We start from the raw sequence: 18,228 nt of genomic DNA on the forward strand, positions 1-18,228 counted from the left end.
GTGTGGGGGGGGGATGGGTCCCATCATATTTACATACATACATACATATCCTAACAATCTTAACCTATTTGAAGATGAGATACAGTGTATAGTTTCTTTTACATGCATGAATTCCGTTGCATCCTCCTGTCTAACATCACGCCGTCATCTTCTGTGCAGTTGCTGTACAATGGAGGTACAATATGACTAAGCAGCTACCCCGCACCTCAAAGTCAAGGTGGACAACACGAGTGAGGCGTCTTCTAGTGCAGATTGAGGTAGCCTCCCTAACACACACCAACACACACACACTCGCACACAGTGAGGGACGCTACATGGGAAATGCCTGACGAAGCTACCAAATACCAACACAAAGTAGATAACCTCCGTACAGGAATCAGTTTAAACGCTAACCAGGTGTGGAAGGAATGTTAGCAAACAATATGACCTCTGTTTCCGGTGCTCATGAGGACAAGGTACAATCATAAAATGGCAACCACTCCACTACTTCGCTCAGTGGATCACATTCCCCCTCTCTGATATGCCACGCGCGCCAAAGACTCACGACAAAACGTACAGATCATATGACAGAAGACACATAAAGCACCATTAAAGAAGGACACTGAAGCATGAATGAGCAGCAGCATAAATACAAAAGGAGAAGACAGGGGGGGGGGGGGGGGGGGGGGGGGGGGCATAATGCATTCTGCAACATAAGATGGTAAGACCACAAGACTTGTGCTTCTGGAGAAAAGAGATCGTAGAATTACTTCTGTTATCTGCTTTTCACATTTCTGTTCGTACTTTAAAGTTATTTTAAGTCACCACAAATAACTGATTAAATAATGAATGAATTACAAGATGAAGAAAATGTCTTTCTCCCGCCACATCTTGTTGCGGCTCGTTATTTTGACTGACCATTTTGGATTATATATATATATATATATATATATATATATATATATATATATATATATATATAGTATTTTGAAAGGCTGAGATGTTGGTCCACTGTGTGCAAGCTCATTGAAAAGGACGATCCATCGTTAAATATAGATATTCAAGTGAAAACATTTATCTTTCTGTTGAGTGTCTGACCCCGTATTTGTATTTCTTTGTATTTTATACCTAATTGTCATATATAATAACAAGAATCAGTGAAGATAGATAGATGTTGTCTAAAGCCACGTATAGAAAGCCACACATACTGAATATGTCTGGATAACCCTATTTGAGATGCTTGTACACAATTAATGCTACAGTTTATATACAAACATGTGTAAACATGTCATAATTCTAAGTTGAAGCTCCAGACACATTACTTGCATTAGTAATGAAGCGAACATTGTTTTATAGTCCCTCTGAAGAAGAGTGTTGAATACAAAATGTTGCATTTAAATGTGCGACCGATCCTCTCCATGTCAATGCAATCAAGTGTCTTTAACTACATCACAACACTTTCCTCTTGAAATGGATATGAAGGTATATGCATTATGTATTTGGAAATACATATGCGCGTGTAATCTAGAATTGAGTCCCATGTTCTGGTTAATTTAATCCTTTGTGGGGTCAAATTGTGCAGTGTTTCGATATTTTTTGAGTAATCTCAAAATGCAGCCCGTTTTAGAGAGAAAATAAGCAAATGAAGTGAGGGTAACCTGAACTCCAGTGACTACGACAGAGAAGTTAGCTCAAATGAAATGGCGGACTCGTCTCTCTTCACCGATGTGAAGCGGATTGATGAAGGATGTTTAAAGCTGGCATGTGAAATTATTCCTGACGTATTCCCCTGTAGCTGCACCCCTCCACACAATCACACACATACACATAAATATGCCACCTTGAGATGCGACAATCTGCAGAGGAGTGGCGATGTTTCTCCACAGAGCCATAGTCATGCAGGCAAAGGTTGGGTCCAGAGTCACGCTCTCACATCAGCCACTGCAGGTGCAAGTGTGGCCTGGTTGTGCGCCGCGGAGGAGCTTGAGGAAAGGAAACCAAGCCTAAAGCTGGGCAGGGAAGGAATCGCAGGCTCTTTAGTTTTGACAGTTGCTCCTGTTCTCTACTGAAGTGTCCACTTGAAAATGTTTTCTTGCTTTGGGGAGCGACCGCTGCCTAACAAAGACGTATGACACAAAGAGATGTGCACAGTTGGTACACACGCACGCACACGCACACACACACACAGACACACACGTACACACACACACACACACACACACACATTTGTGATGGACTGCTCTACATGTACAGAGTGCTGGAGAAGTAAACAAGGAGGCAAGGTCTCTTCAGCAGCACGGGCCGAGAGGCTGCAAGGCCATATGTCCGTCCTACGTATGAGGCCTGGGGGTCTTTTGTCCTTGTGGTTTCACGATAAGTCACACAACCCCCCCTCCCCCACCCCACCCCTTCCTTGTGCTGCCACTGTCACGTCACCCACCAGCCAAACACCCAAGCCCCTGCCCCCCCGTGAACGCACACATCACAGGCAGGGCTCCAGCCTCGGGTGGGGACAGAGGGCACAGCCTAGCGACTGCTGTTCTTTATGGCTTCCTTCGCAGCTACAATCAGAGGCGTCAGGCTGGATAGAGGCTTCGCCAGCTTGAGGAACGAATGCTGCAGGAGGACAGAGAGGATTAAAAAGAATGTAGCCAAAGAGTGACGCATGCACATTTATTATCACAAATGTTTGACTTGTAGTGCGATTTGCTGACATCTGCAGGACATGAACGTGCTTGTAGGTTTATGGAGGTTCTAGTCTTGGTTTTACCTGGAGCAGCTCCTTGGCAGAGCCTCTGCGGTCCACATCCATCTCCAGGCAGCGGTTGAGGAAGTCTCTGAACACAGATGACAGCCTCTCCGGGTTCTGCAGCTCTGGAGTGCCGTTGGTAGCGATCAGGTACAGCGCCTGGAGGGATGGAAGAGGTCAAACAGACCATCACATGAGGGTAACGTAGAAGAAGAAGCCCCATCCTGTATGACCACTCGGGAGCCAATTCTGTGTCTTACCCTCAGTGGATTCTCATTCAGATAGGGCGGTTCTCCCTCCACCATCTCTATTGCCATGATCCCCAGAGACCAGATATCTACTTTTGGGCCATAAGCCTTGCGAGTCACCACCTCGGGTGCCATCCAGTAGGGTGTTCCCACCATCGTGCTACGCTTGTTCTGCTCTGGAGTGATCTGGGCACAGAAGCCAAAGTCGGCTGCAGAGAGACAGAGATGCAGTGGTGAGTGTTGCATTTTGCTTTGTCACATTAAATATACCGTTTTTTATTTAAGTAGTCTTTCATTTATCACAGTGACATCTCTTTTAAAACATAAATATTACAGAAGTGGTGCTTTTTACTTTAATTCTACCAGACTAAAGCCAAGGGCAGAGAAACTCTATGTTTGAACAAAGATATAGAGACTTACTGAGCTTGACGGATCCGTCCATTCCCAAGAGGATGTTGTCACTTTTTATGTCTCTGTGGATAACCTGGTTGGAGTGGAGGAAGTCCAGGGCTTGAAGACACTGAAGAGAAAAAGAAAGAAAATAGGCTTTAAAATGTGCTACACACATTTGGATTGTCTTTTTTTTCTTGGCTGGGTGAAATCTTTTTGTTAAAATGTCTGCATGTGTCCACCTAAATGTCAGGATCAGCTCTTTGTGGCCACAGAAGTAATTGGGGGTATTGCTGATGTCTAAACTTGGCTTCCTACCTCTCTGCAGACTGCAGCGATCTGGCCCTCGTCCATGCAGGTCTCAGTCACTACATCTGTCAGCGAGCCACCGGCCAAATACTCCATCACCACCCACAGCTCATCTCCTACCAGATAACTAAAACGAGCCAGAAAGAAAAACACAGTTTTAGCGTGAAACGCATTTCATATCGTTTTTTTTATGTTCAGTCGTTCAATTCAATAATCTAGGGGAGAGGGTTGGCACACAAGGAGGACAACACTTCCCAAGAAGAAGAGCATAAAGCAGCGTCTCTTCAACTTTCAGCTCATGATGCAGAGTCAATTACAACACACAGTAGGTGCTCAAGCCTGTTACTGCCAGCTGTGAACAACAGCAGAAAGACTGTGGAGCAGATGTGAAAATGTGATAGAAAATGTGTGATTGTGTGGTCGAATTCTTTTAAAAACAGTAGGTGGCAGTCATGTACCGAAAGACGAATGCTGACCACCATTAAAAGGCAAAAAGAGGAAGAAGAAGAAGAAGAAAGGGGATCTAGGAAGAAGGCTCAGAGGATCCTTCAATGTCATTAACATTAATAACTGTGCATTATACCTGTTATTGCCTTTTTTGAGTGTTATGAAGTCAATATGTGTTTCTATGAGTTGCTGCTTTTCTCTCATATATATATTATAGACCAGTAAACTAAAATATTTAGGCCCCAAATAGGCCGTGACCTCAGGCTCGTATCCACTGTGTGATATATGACCCTGTGTGTGAAAACCAACCTGTCCAGGTAGTTCACTATATTGGAGTTTTTATTTTCCCTCATCACCAGGATCTCGTTGATGATCAGCTCTTTCTTGGGCTGCTGCTGCAGGTTCATTTGCTTGATGGCCACCTGAGCAAACAGACGAGGAATTTGTGGCTCAGTTCAAGAGAAAACCTCAACGGCTTAGTAAGTAAAACAATTATATATACATACACATACATACATACATACATACATATATATATATATATATATATATATATATATATATATATATATATATGTGTACAGTGTGTGATTGTTGTATAACTGACATCAGAAACCGACTCACCTCTTGGCCAGTTGCTATGTCGATGGCAGTGTACACAGTGCCAGACGCTCTGTTTAAACACAATATCAAAATCACATTATTATCATCATAACAAATGATAATAAATGACAATCAATACGAAAATATTTATTTCAAGTCCAAAAGATTCGCAATTCAACAACTCTGTTTTTAACCAAAAGTAAAACATGGCGTTGTCATATAATTACTTTCTATTCAATACAGCATCAGGTAGCTTTGAAAAGTGAGTAATTTATTGAAAAGACTCAAGAGATTTATAACATTTACTTCAACAAAGAACAAATCTAAGTTGTATGCATCAGTTTTATTGCAGTCAGTCCACAGACTGTTGGCCTAGTATAACTTAATTAAAGTTAAATGGCCAGTTTACCACAAAATCCAAAATACACAGTTTTTACCCTCCCCAGTAGTGCTCTAGATTGTTTTGGATTAAGCTGTCTAGTTTCGCAGATATCAGCAGTAGAGATGTCTGCCTTCTGTCGAATATAATGGGACTATATGGCAAGCGGCAAATATATCTGAAAAACTCAACAGCAATGTCTCTTTCCAGAAATCGTGACTCACGATAATCCACAGACCTTCATGCGAGTAGTTTCACGTAGTAGTTACGAACAATAAAACCCAACTGCTGAGTAAGATTGAGAGGACAAGTTACCGTGTTGACACAGCAACGGCTTTATTCCTGTGATATTACAATGTCACTAGCTAAATTTAAGTTGTACTGATGTCATATGATAATCAACTACCACAGTGTAAAACAGTCTAGACTTGATTCCATGTTCCTATTTGGCTCTTCATTAATAAACTGCATGTAACAGTGATGAGCATGAAGCTCTGCAAGAAGTGTATGGTTTCCAATAGGAATGGTATGCAGCCATTCAGTCCTTATTTGGAAGTGTAGTTCACAATACTAATAACCTTCCACTGTGAGTTTAGTCTTCTGGTCTTTCCACTTTCTCTTGCCGCCAGCTACACCTGTGCACTGTCTAGTTTATGAATAACAAAACACAGTTCCTCCTAAAAAGTTAAAGATAGCCCTGCACAAAGGAAATAGACAGCTATCTACTGTTTAAGATAGGAGCTTCCTGATCAAATATGTAAATAGTGAGCATGTCAGAGCAGATAACAACCACGCCGTTACTGCCTGTAGATGTGTGAAGCACAGAAAGACGAGAGAGGGAGGCGTGCTAATCTGGCCCGTGGCCATTTCAGGATACAGTTCTCATTTCCTCTCTACTTATTTCTCGCCCAGTCCTTCAGCCAAACCCTCCCACTGCCTCTGCCTTACTAAAGTGGTCACTCCAGCTCCATCTCTGCCGGCGAGACTGACTGCTCCTGAAGTTTCAGTAACCATGACGACTAGTTTGTGATAGTGGATGAACTTACCCTTGTCCTATTTTCTCGAAGCGTGTGTACTTCTTTTTGGGGTCCCCCACGCTCACAATACTCCCTGAGTCAGAGAGAAAGCAGATATTTAATGGTTCAGCTTGCATGGGCGCACAAATTCATGAAGGCGTTCATACAAATACACGGAAAACATCAGCATAGAAGGTTTCCAAACCTTCTATTTCAGACATACCCTGCCTTGTAGTACAGTACATGCATCTCTAAATCACAGTGCATGCTGGGAGTTTGGGTGTAAGTCATATTGCAGAGAGAGGAGCGCTCTAGAGAAGACCACAGTCAATGATAAAAAGTACTTATTTGTTTAAATTTGATTACAGCAGAGCTCCTTTTTCTTTTGCACATTTCTTCTAAATACACAGAATCTGTTCTCTTGAAATAATTTGTGGAGTACTGTGGAAATGTGTAGATTTAAAGAATGGACACTCTTTTTCCATGTCTTTATATTTAATTGTCTTTAGGCAAATAAAGATGAAAGAAATTAAAGAGATTTAGGATTTCGACACCAAAACAGTTCCTGGCAGTGTGACAAAGGCTTTTACAATCATTTGCCGACATACATTTCACTGACAATACATCTGAACGTCTGAACTCAAATGTTTTTTGTGGCTCATAAAAAAGTGCCTGAGGTACGTACTGAGTCTCTCCAGAATTTCCTCATCTGTCATTTTGGACTTCTTCCTCTGGCGGTCAGTGTGGCGATACAGTGTGCTGGACGTGTTGTCCGGCTGGACCTGCGACTCCGGTGGAGTCACCACTTCTTTCACGGGGGTGGGAGGCTTCGGCTCCAGAACAGAGCGCGTGTAGATCTGCGAGGAGAGAGGAGTCAAAGAAATGCAGAGGGGATTTTGCGTTTGCAAGCGGAACTATTTCACCCATCGCGGCGTATTCCAAACTCACAGATTTGGTGTGCTCGGGCCGAGGTGCGATGACCGGGGGCAGCTCGTCCTCATCCTCCTCTTCTTCCTCCTCCTCCTCCTCCTCTTCTTCTTCCTCGTCCTCCTCTTCTGACACAGGTGGAGCGATCGGGGGCTCTGACGATGATGTTTTGGCACCCTGATGGGTAGAGATGGAAGTGAGTCGGGATGCCTGTGCCACGAAGGAGCATGGGATGAAAAGAGTATGTGCAGATCTTCACATTTATGTATTATAAATGAAAGTAAACAGTTTACCACAGTAAACATCCTGCAAACCCCAAACCAAGCAGAGACAGAGTTTTGTCCGGTTGAATTTCAAAAGAACATACAAGCTGTGGTGACGGTGAATTCATTTTTAGATTGTATCAACCAATATAACAGATTTATATCATATCAATAATTTATACAAAAGGGGTGACATAAATTGCATAAAAATAACAAAATACAGTTAATCTGTTGTGATACATCTGACAGTTTGTGTAAATAAATGGGGTTAAATTGTTGGGAGCAATTGTGTTAATAGTGAAGAAAGTGTTGTGAGCCCAGTGAGAGACAGGCATTAAAGGAGTGAGGTGCCATCCAGTGCAGTTCATCTCAGGGTTTTACGTTTACGAGGGGTCGGGCAGGTGCTCCATGAGCCAACGATGAGAATGAATTTACCAAACTGCTGTATTTAACTGTGCTCGAGGAGAAAACAGGCTGCCACATTGCAGTAATGTGCAATATGGTGATGAACTGTAGACATCCTCTTGATACCTTTTAACAAGTCGGATTAATAAGCCTCAGGCATATTTATTATGCCTAATGCTCAGCCTTTATTCCCCACATCCCAAAAAAACTCTAGCCTTGGATCATCTTCATCTTATGGAGTGGAAACATTTCATCCATTTCCAGTCTCGTCATGCATAAATGAAGCAGTGCAGCTTAGTTGTGGTGATTAAAGAGAAAGGGCTTGGCTGAAGGAAAGTCCCAGTCCTTCAATCAGACACACTGGGCCTCTGACCCGCTCCAAGGAGAGCCGGGCCAAGACTGCAGTGCAGCAATGACTGTCTATCTGTAAGCAGTGCCATGTGTGTTATTTCTTTTATTTCTTTTTTTCACAGAGCCATGCGGTAATGTCTACAATGGTGATGAAGGCATATTATTGGCGATTGTAAAGAGTGTGAGCTCATACATGCAGTTTGACATCCATCACAACCCTCTGTGGCATGCGTCCCTGCCCTGCCATTTCAGAGACGGTCTATTTGAAAAAAGATAAGAGGTGCTCTTGTGGAAGATAACAAACACATCAGTAACATCAAAAAGTTTTATATCCCCCCCATGAAATTTCAATACAGAGAGTGATGATGCGTCCGAAAATCAAATATTTATGTGCGTTTTGCAGTTTGAATATAGTCATAATTAGGAGATAAAATTTAGCTTCAAAGCCAAATGCAGAGATACATTATGTGGAAAGTAATATGGAGGAGTTACCTTGTCAAATAACGCGCTGCAGGTTCTAAGGCTGACAGGAGGCCCAGATGACAGCAGTCGGTTCTGAATGTGAAGGTTGAAAATGGATTTACTCAAAACAAACCCACACAACGTTCGAGAGGGCAGGGAGAGGGAGGGGGGGACATTAGGTCCATTAATTGTCCTCCTGGTCCCCAGCATGAGGAGGGGACATGATGGAGACAAATAACGCCACCCGAGGACCTAAAACATATTTTCATTGTGTAAAATGTTTGAATCAGCTTTTGATTGATTGCTATACCTCCCACTTCTGTTCATGCTAACCTATTCCTGCTTACATGTTAAAGATTCAATCCCACACCAAATCCTGCACACCCCACGTACAGACACAGTGTTACAATTCAGGATGAACTCTCTTTTCCACTTTATTTGTTTCAAAAACTTTTCGGCGCTCATTTTGTTCTAAAGCTTTTTGTTATATAAGTTTACCTTGACTGCCTCTCAGTTGTCAATGTCACCTTGCATTAGCTTGCAGGGGAGCATTGCTATTGAAACCAGTGTTCTGGTATTCACTTTGACAAGGTGAAGAAGTAAAACGTTGTATCACTGCAGAATTATTTTGGATACTAAAAGTTAACCAAACAGGAAAATAGTTTCACTGTCAATAAAAAAAGAGATCTGGCTCGCTAACGCTGCTCCTCGTGACAAATGTTGTTTTCTATTGTACTATTAAACATTTATGAGCATCATAATTATGACTATGTAATGAAGAAATATTGCATCATTTCCCTGCAATTGTTATCGACTTCTGCACGTCCATTAATTTCCGATTAACTGACAATGTGGGGCTTAAACTGATGAAAACAAATGGCTGTCTGAGGACGAACAATGACAGAGTCGTGCGGCTGTTTGACCTGACTGAACCGACAACACTTGATCCGACAAATAACACTGAGCTGCCACAGTAAGTAAACACTGGGTAATTCCAACATTATTACGTTGTTACAGATGCATATTATTAAGCAGCTGCTTATATCGGCAGGATGCCATGTACTGCACAACTGAACTGCAAGGTGTCTTGAAGGAATCCTGTCAGGCACAGGAAGTGAAGTCTTAGCGAGATCCTAGAACCTGAACCTAACTTGGTCTGACCAAAGCTTGAATTATAATGCAATGCAGTGCCCCCTCTCGCTGCATTATCCACCGTTATAAATACACGCTGAGCTAAAGTCAAGGTGAGGCTCTTCATCGACCTACAATGCAAACGACTGGTTCCAACAGACGCTCAATGAAGTTAAATAAAACACAGAGATATCAAAGTATGTATGTGTTTCTGCCATCTGACTAAAATAAGTTATTTTTCTTCTTTAATCCCTTATGACACGACTAGAAAACTGCAGGGTAGACATGGACTGCAGCAGGCGATAAGAAGAGAGGCAAGTTGCTCGAGGAAAACAACACTCTCAAACATTTACCTGCATTGCAGGTCTGTAGAAGTAGTAGTTGAAATAAAATAATCTTGACAGGGAGCATCAGGAAGCTTGTGTCGGGTTACTGTTCCTCTCTTAAAAAAGGAGAAAGGCGGTTTTATAGATCAAATATTGGCACCTCTCCCGCAGTTCTGCTCGCCTGAGACAGTGAGGAGGAAGTCTGTGGAGGAAGTCTGTGACACCGAAGCCAACAGCTGAGTCACCTCTGCAGGCCGGGACACTCGAAGCTGAGATGCTCTCTAACACCTTTGCTGGGCTTGCACAAGACTCACTGCCACACGCTTGCCCTTCACTGGCAAAGAGCTCTCTCACGCAACAGCTCTGCATTAAGTGATCCCTTTGTCGTTTGCCCGGGGCAGCGAGTCCCAGTGAACAGACTTGGTTTTCCACTTCTTCACCCGGCTGAGCGTGTGCAGACCCAAGGCATTCAAAGCATAGATTACTCTGGTCAAAGCCTGGAATGAGGTCACCACAGCGGGAGCCCTTCTAGATGCGGTTGAGCCTCCAGTAAAGCTTGTCTATCGGTATTTCAAAATCTGGTTGAGTAGATTGGAAAAATAAACAATGAGCAGCAGTGGCTCTCACAGCCGTCAGCGTTTCCATGCAGGAGCTGCCGACTGATTGGCATGTATGAAGAATTCAGGGCATTAGGCCGCATAGTGAGGACAGCAGGCCTCTAGAGGGGAGCACACACAAGTTTCACCCATTAGAGGCAAAAGTGAGTGCGAAATGAACTCGCTGCAGAGTAACAGTCCATCACAGAAATTCTCAGATAGAGTTTGTGAGTGTAGAGTGAGGAGGATTCACTGGGGTGTAACCTTATACTGAGGTTCAAGGCGATGAAATAAAGCCATAATGTTGCAACTTACCTGTTTTTTGTTTTTTATTACATTGTTGAATGTTTATAAATCGTGAGGAAATAAATAATTGAGGTGAGAGATTTTCCAATAAAAGGTGTCAGAGATTGTGCATAGCTAAAAACCAGAGATTGGGTTGATTTGTATTTTATTTTAATAACCAGACAGTCTGGTGGGGTCAATATCTGCAGTGCAGCAATAAAAACCCTTCATGAAACGGACAGAGGAGCAACCTCCAACATAAAGGGAAATGTTTTATTATCATGATTCATTTATAATTCAGCATTAAATAGTAAGTGGTATTAACTGTCATACATTTTGTCAGATACTAACTGCATGGTGCTTTCTATATTATTAATAATGCCTAATTTAGGTTTAACCAACACGAGCCAAAGTACGTTGAGATATTAAAAGAACTCACCAGAGTGTTTGCTGCTATGTAGCCATGTGCCGACTTGTCTGAAACAGAAGGGAACATTGTTATAATATTTTGTATTATCCATTAGAATAAATATGAAATGTTTTGTTCATTATCTTGGTGGATGTCATTTTATTCTATCAGTGCTCTGGTGCTGTTTACCTCCCGAGGTGAAGCTCATGTATTTCTGGTTGTTGACGGTCTCTTTGGAGTCGTAGAACTTCAAGACATCCAAGACGGCCTGCGGGTTCTTCTTCTGCTCCAGCTTGGTGATGTTGGAGGTCTGTAGGAGCCGTGCCCATTGCTCCGGGATACCCTGCACAAATAGAGAGGTCGAATGTTCAAGTTCTGTCTTGAGGAAAGCATGTTGGTTGTTAATACTCCTTTAAACACTGCGATAAACTGTTGTAGACGTAGAGCTTCACACACAGGCCAATCTTTAGAAGAACATATACTTGGTGAAGAAAACCTTACATTTTCTGATGCTTTTTTACTATAATTCTTACATTACTTGGAGTTAATCTCTGAAAGCCATATACCAAATTAATCGTAAAGGAATGGTTCGACATTTTCAGAAATAAGCCAAGTCGCTCTCTTCTTTAGCCTAACACGGTTAGGCTAGCTGTAAAAACAACGCGTTAACCATGTTGTTTTCACATTTCAGGTTAAACAAACTCGATTTAACATGTTCATTAATGAGCTTTAGAGATACTGGTCGGCTGATCTTTTAAACTTTTTAACTTAATTATTAGAGCCAAGCTAGTTGTTTCCCCTGCTACTGGTTTCAATGGTAAGCTAACCTAACTGGCTGCTGGCTGTAGCTTCGTATTTAATGGAGATATATGAGAGTTGTAGGCCTACAGAGCTTCTCATCTAACTAAGATTTCCCAAAATGTGAAACGACTATTTTGAGGCATTCCCACACTTTTTTAGCCTTTGTGTTGCATGTTTTAATGGTGGACAGTAACACTGTTACAGGAGCTGAATGTAGGCTGAGAATCAGTTTCATTCATTCTATCTTGTGGATATTACAGTTGAAGCAACTGTTGAAAGAAATAGTCGACTGTTCCATGGAAGCAGAACAATATGGTACTTGGAGGGATTCAAGGAGCAAATCAACAGTATCCTTTCCCAAAAACATGACAGAAGTGATTTAGTTTAAAACTTAATGAGGGTCTGTGTGTGTGTCATAAGCTCAAAGCGTATCCAGTGAACAAGGAGCTACTTGTTACTGATGTCATGGACTGAGTGCTGGACATTAGGAAGTCAAATGGACCAGAATACGTGCACTATTCCTGAGAGTAAAAAGGGCTTTGAAGTCGTAGTCATCAGTTATTCTATCTCAAAATAGTTATTGTAAACAAACATGACTATTCCTGGTATTGTGAAACCATTTCATATTCCTGTTTTACATGTTACAGTTCCAATATGATGTTAACATGCATGTTTTCAATTATAAAATTAAAAGAATTAACAGTGAGTAAATTAATGGTAACATCAGTTTATGTGTTCTTTACAGCTGGATGTCGATGCGAGGATCACCTCAAGGATGAATGATTACCATAAAGAGGCTGTGCTAAACAATATCATTAACCCTTTTACTATATAATGCAAAACATTACAACAACTTTCCCTCCAGTCTGTAGGATTAACACAATTAAAGGAATCTTCGTAGAATATATATGTAATACAAGACCTGAATATAATATCTCCGTGGAATAAAAAAACTGAACATTAACAGCTTTTTTTTGGCGCTATTGCAATGAACCCCTCACTAGATCATGTCAAACAGATGAATATAGTGTCTAAGTGTAATAGTCCAAATATATTATTATATCTACAATTGTTAGGGTTTGTTAGACCATAGATGTTCTCAATTGTTTATCAGCCAAGGACCCTATGAACTACGCACCTCACTTTGGGAATAACCAAAACAATTCAACTATTCCAGACCTCCTATATGAATACTGTGACTGAAAGAAATTATGAAATTCAGTGCAAAATGCAATAAACTGAGAAAATAGAATAAAGTGAAAATACTGTGTCATGATATTATATTTCTTGGCTTGTGTAGGAATAAAAGGTCTCCCGCCAAGAGAAACTGCAGCTAAAAGAAGCACTGCAGGATTCCAGTGCATGTTTCCCCTGATAGGGGAGGGTTAGTGATTGTTATTCAAGTCACTTGTATTACCAACTTTATGCGAAGGAAAATATATCATTTAGTCTCCTCAGAGAATTGTGATTATATGAATGCTTGCTTTCAGATGGGAAGATGATTTAAGAAGCACATCAGTCCGTGAAATAGATACTCACTGTGAATTCTCCTGTTATCGCATCAAAGCCGACATGAATGGTGTGTTCAAAATCTGAAGGTAGGGATATCTCAGGACGTTCCTTCTCCTTCTTCTTGTTTGCTACAGGAGACGGACAACAAAATGATCATTTCTAGTATTTCTATACACACACACACACACAGGTAAACTACATGAACCAATGTGGGGCAGGGTGTGTGTTGGGAGGGGGTTGTGCGGGGGAGGATACTCACTCTTGTCTCCCCCGGGGAAGATGGAGCGCAGGCGGACCTTCTTGTTTTTCTCGTCGGGAGCCATTGGAAGTGGTTTAGAGGCGTGATTCAGTGATGAAGAGTCTCGGGAACTACTGTTCATTCTCAAGGGGGGGCTGGTGGTTTCTCTTCAATATCAACACTATCAGACATCTTTAGCAGCACTCACAATGTCCTATGAGAGAGAGGAGAGGAACGGATGAGTTCAGTATTTAAAAGAAGCTGGGTATCGATGGGGAATCGTGAAGGTTATAAAATCATTCTGGATGTGTCAAACATGAGTCATGATAACCTTGATTTTTGACTTGAGTGTAAAGAAAGTCAATATCAATCCAATGTAATGTAGCTTTATTGGCATGAAAGTTTCAGAAAAACAATGTTAATCAATATGAATATGAACACAACGCTAACACAACATTACGATCGTTATATAATAATGATATATACTGTATTTCAACAAACACATGTCCTTTTTTCTGTGTGTCAGTGAGTGTCAAGCAATGGCGCGTTTTGCTTTATCGCAATGGAGAACACACATTATCGTTTTTCTTTGGTTACATGCATATTCAATAAAAACACAAATAGTGTGAAACATCAGAAACGGAACACGATGTTAAGTTTAAAGATTGTTTCTTTTGTACAAAGTCCTATTATAATCTGGCCTGATCCAGTTTTTATGTTTCACTTCCCCATATCCTTCAGTGCTTCTTGTTTGATTTTGTACCATCCTCTCATTTTACTTCACTTCCTGCCTTTGCGTGTGTCCCACCAGCTTTGATTGTCTGCCCCGCCCTGATTAGTTTCACCTGTCTCTCATTAGTCCTGCAGTCAGCTCACCTCCTGCTCACCTGTTCCCACTCCACCAATCAGTCATTAGCTACATATACGGCACAGTTCCTTTGTCTTAATACAGCTGTGTGTAGCCTTCCTGCCTTTTTGGGTCGCCCCTAGTGTTCCTAGTGTCAATTCTTCCCAGTAAGTTGTTTGTCTGTTTTTTCCTGTTACCTGCCTGCTGGACCTACTGCTTCATTTGGACTATGTAAGATTTTCTTTAATAAATAACAATTCTGCTGCTTCCTCTACAGTCTGGTTCACTTCCTTTTTTTTCCTTTCTATCTTACCAACCATGACAAACCAAACTATATCAAATCTAAAATGCTGAAAAGAAAAGCAGCTTAATTCATATTAGAAATAACACTTTTTTTTTACATAAAATGTAGGTTTTTTTTCATCAATAAATTCGACCAGCCTAACAACAGTCACAAGATTTTATTTTATTTGAATCAAAAGTTTTCTACTTCATGGACATCTGACATGAATTAGTTTTGTACACAGAGTATGTTATTAAAATGTGGGCTAGTTGGGGAAGTGGTACATACAGTAGAAGTTGCAAAATTCTGTGTCTGGTTCCTGAAGCAGCAGAACTGGGGTAATGTGAATGTGACGAAGCCATTTCAAGACTTGTCGGCTGCATTCAGGCAGATCAAACGCTTACAGAAGACTCCAGTTTCGATATATTGTATTTTTAGAGCTTTGGCCTAGTTTAGCATTGTAACATGAGAAATCCTGGTACAGCAACACCGGCCGCAGGTCTAAAAGACTCTCTGCCAACACATCTGATACTTTACAGCAGATTTAGATATTATTTAAATGTACTATTTGAATGGAGGCTGTTTTAGGGTCTGATGTCCAGTGAGTCTCTTCAGCTGTGAAAACAGGAACGAGGAGTTGATTCTAAGAGAAACCGGCAAGAGTAAACGCTCCCATCACTCATCCTCTCCTCTTCCATCTACCCATCCCACGACCATCTTAAACTCCCTTCACTGCCTGCCCCCGAGGCCAAGCTCATCATGTGATGTGCAGTGCGACCGTCCCAGAAAGCCGTCCATCCCGGCCGACCCCCTCAGTGTAGACCTACATACGCAAACAAAGGCCCCTCCTCGGCTCTTACACAGGGCTCACTGCCTCTGACAAATTACACATGTGTCTTCACGCTGGCCTTTACCATTTTATGTAACCATCTTTCTGCACGGGACAGCACCTGGATGGTTACACCCACGACTACCCAAACGCACAAATGAAGCAATGACATGAGTGAGAAAATGTAATATTGATTCATAAGAAGCCATGATTTGATCAGTCTACAGTAACAACATTGTTCCATAAGATACTTATTTTCTTTTGAAACACATTCGTCAGAAATGTGTCACTTCCTGTTTGGATGGGACAACCAGAATTTTATATTGCTAATAATTGTTGGAGATTTAATTGAAGTCCTCTTGATTTAATTATTACTACAAGTTTATGTTAATACATTTTATCTCCATAAGAGCGGAACAGATTCTCATCCAATCGGACAGTTATTTTCCCCTCAGATAACATTAACAATTAATGTGTAATTAAACTGATTATAATGTTGAATTCATAAAGACCAGACTACAAAATATCTTCCAATACCTTGTGGAAATTAAACATTGGTCTGAGATTAAAAAAACAACTACCGACTCTTCATGTTTTCTAATGAACTGGACAATGTTTTTTGTTCCCCTCTGCTGGTTGCGTGATAAGAATAACAATTTAGTTTCACTTGGCAAGAGAATGTAACACATAAACTGCATTAAGATCATTTCAACTGGAAAACATCTGCAGAAAATCATTTGGTACATAGCAGCCCATACTTTTCTGGCAGCACATGCTGTAGATTAATTCTTGTGCAACAAATGTGGACACATGTTTCACGCTGAACAAGTGATTGCATCAATAGTATATGACGAGAAGGTGACTCACTCCTGACAGATTGGTTAACCACACTAATAGAAATGACATGCTGATTCGTCTTAGCTGGGGGGCACATGCTATTTCTAAATAACCAGGGATCTAATAAGAAACACTTTATGACCATTAATGTGCTTTTAGATTAAAATTATGTTCCTGGTGTTTCTCCAGTCGTTTGCGAGATGCTGGTGGTGGCGGTGACTCTGCTGGCAGTTTCTACTGTGTTGGGTGACTTCCAAGTGAGAGTCCAGACAAACAGCAGCAAACAGGTTATCTTAGGTTGGAGGTTAGGCGTGTCAGCAACAACAAAACCCAGTGAAACTCTGCTGTTTACAAAGAAATGTCTCACTGTTGACAGGGAGCTGCTGACAACATGGCTATCGCAACAAAACAGTTACCAAGGCAATGAAGACGACGTGAGAGAGTCTGATAGACTATGTGTGACACATGACAAATGACAAATATGAAGTTAAAAGGATCGTAGGGACCATTGGCTACAAGGTAAAATTATATTATATGTGTCAATAAAAAGACTATGCAGCTGATGCTCCTGTTTTAACTATTAACATAATCTTTTGCATTCTTGGCAACTACAGTATGTCATACAGCTGTTATATAGTCATGCACAGATGTGGATTCAATAACGTGCACATGGGCAAGACCTAAAAAACAGCAACTAGGATCTACTCAATAAGTCAGTATCTGGTCAACAAATGCAGAGGAAGAAAAAAATAATAATTCTGCCGCATCAAATAATGACGAGGTTCTGAACCATTTGAACATAAAATTGATAATGCTTGAGGTTTATTGGGGGAATCCTTCGCTCTGGCACATGCAACGCAGAATGCACTTCCATAAAAAAAGTGAAGTGTGAAGCGCACGCTCATCAATATGATACATTTCAGACACAACTGCCACTGGAGAGCAGCGCTTTGATGAATTATGTAGCGGAAAAAAACCTCTTCAGTGTCTGGACCGTGGTCACTTCTATATCAGGCAGCTGCAACAGACTACAGCAGGAAAGCCACAGCTAACCAAATGATCTCATATGTTGCACGAGCTCCGGTCATCACTGCCGTGTTGCTGTCTGGCTTAATCACCTGCAGCAGCTCTGCTAAAGATGGCAGATTCATGGAGGCCCAGACGTGACTTGATTCTTCCCTCACATAAAACACTGACCTATTTACTGTGCAGACTGACAGGCAGGCAAGCAGTCAGTGAGTGCACTGTGCCTGAAACAAGCAGCTCCTATTTCTGAAACACACACATAGGCTTGTCTCCCAACATTATAAATCAACTGGGGCCAAACTAGAATTTCAGCAGACAGGGAATAAAAGATCATTAACGGAGCAATCGCTGTCGTAAATGCAGCTGTCACACTGATCCAAAATATGCAAATTTTGTCAGAATTTACAACCAGACCTCATGCTGCTTGGCTCGCTTTGGTAGGAAGTGACGTTTTGACAGCAGAGTCCCGTATGAATGCACGAGTGTCTGTAAAAAAAACAGAACGACTGCAGACACACCGGCTCAACTCAAGATATTGCTGAGAATGTTTTCACATTTCTCTTCCATCAAATATTAATCA

General features: G+C 41.4%; 1 protein-coding gene across 1 annotated transcript; it reads right to left on the reverse strand.

Moving 5' to 3' along the window:
* Positions 1-670: 670 nt before the first annotated feature.
* LOC117742384 (serine/threonine-protein kinase PAK 3-like) lies at positions 671-14,018 on the reverse strand. Its single transcript, XM_034549660.1, is given in 16 exon segments — positions 671-2,595; positions 2,750-2,887; positions 2,989-3,185; positions 3,397-3,496; positions 3,685-3,802; positions 4,432-4,544; positions 4,747-4,795; positions 6,151-6,214; positions 6,806-6,977; positions 7,069-7,257; positions 8,559-8,621; positions 11,306-11,343; positions 11,465-11,618; positions 13,616-13,716; positions 13,848-13,973; positions 13,976-14,018. Coding segments are annotated over 16 exon segments (1,755 nt in total). The 3' UTR covers positions 671-2,505.
* Between the last annotated feature and the right edge of the window lie 4,210 nt (positions 14,019-18,228).

This window comes from Cyclopterus lumpus, chromosome 14, assembly GCF_009769545.1.
Source record: "Cyclopterus lumpus isolate fCycLum1 chromosome 14, fCycLum1.pri, whole genome shotgun sequence".
In the NCBI taxonomy this organism is placed as follows: Eukaryota; Metazoa; Chordata; class Actinopteri; order Perciformes; family Cyclopteridae; genus Cyclopterus; species Cyclopterus lumpus.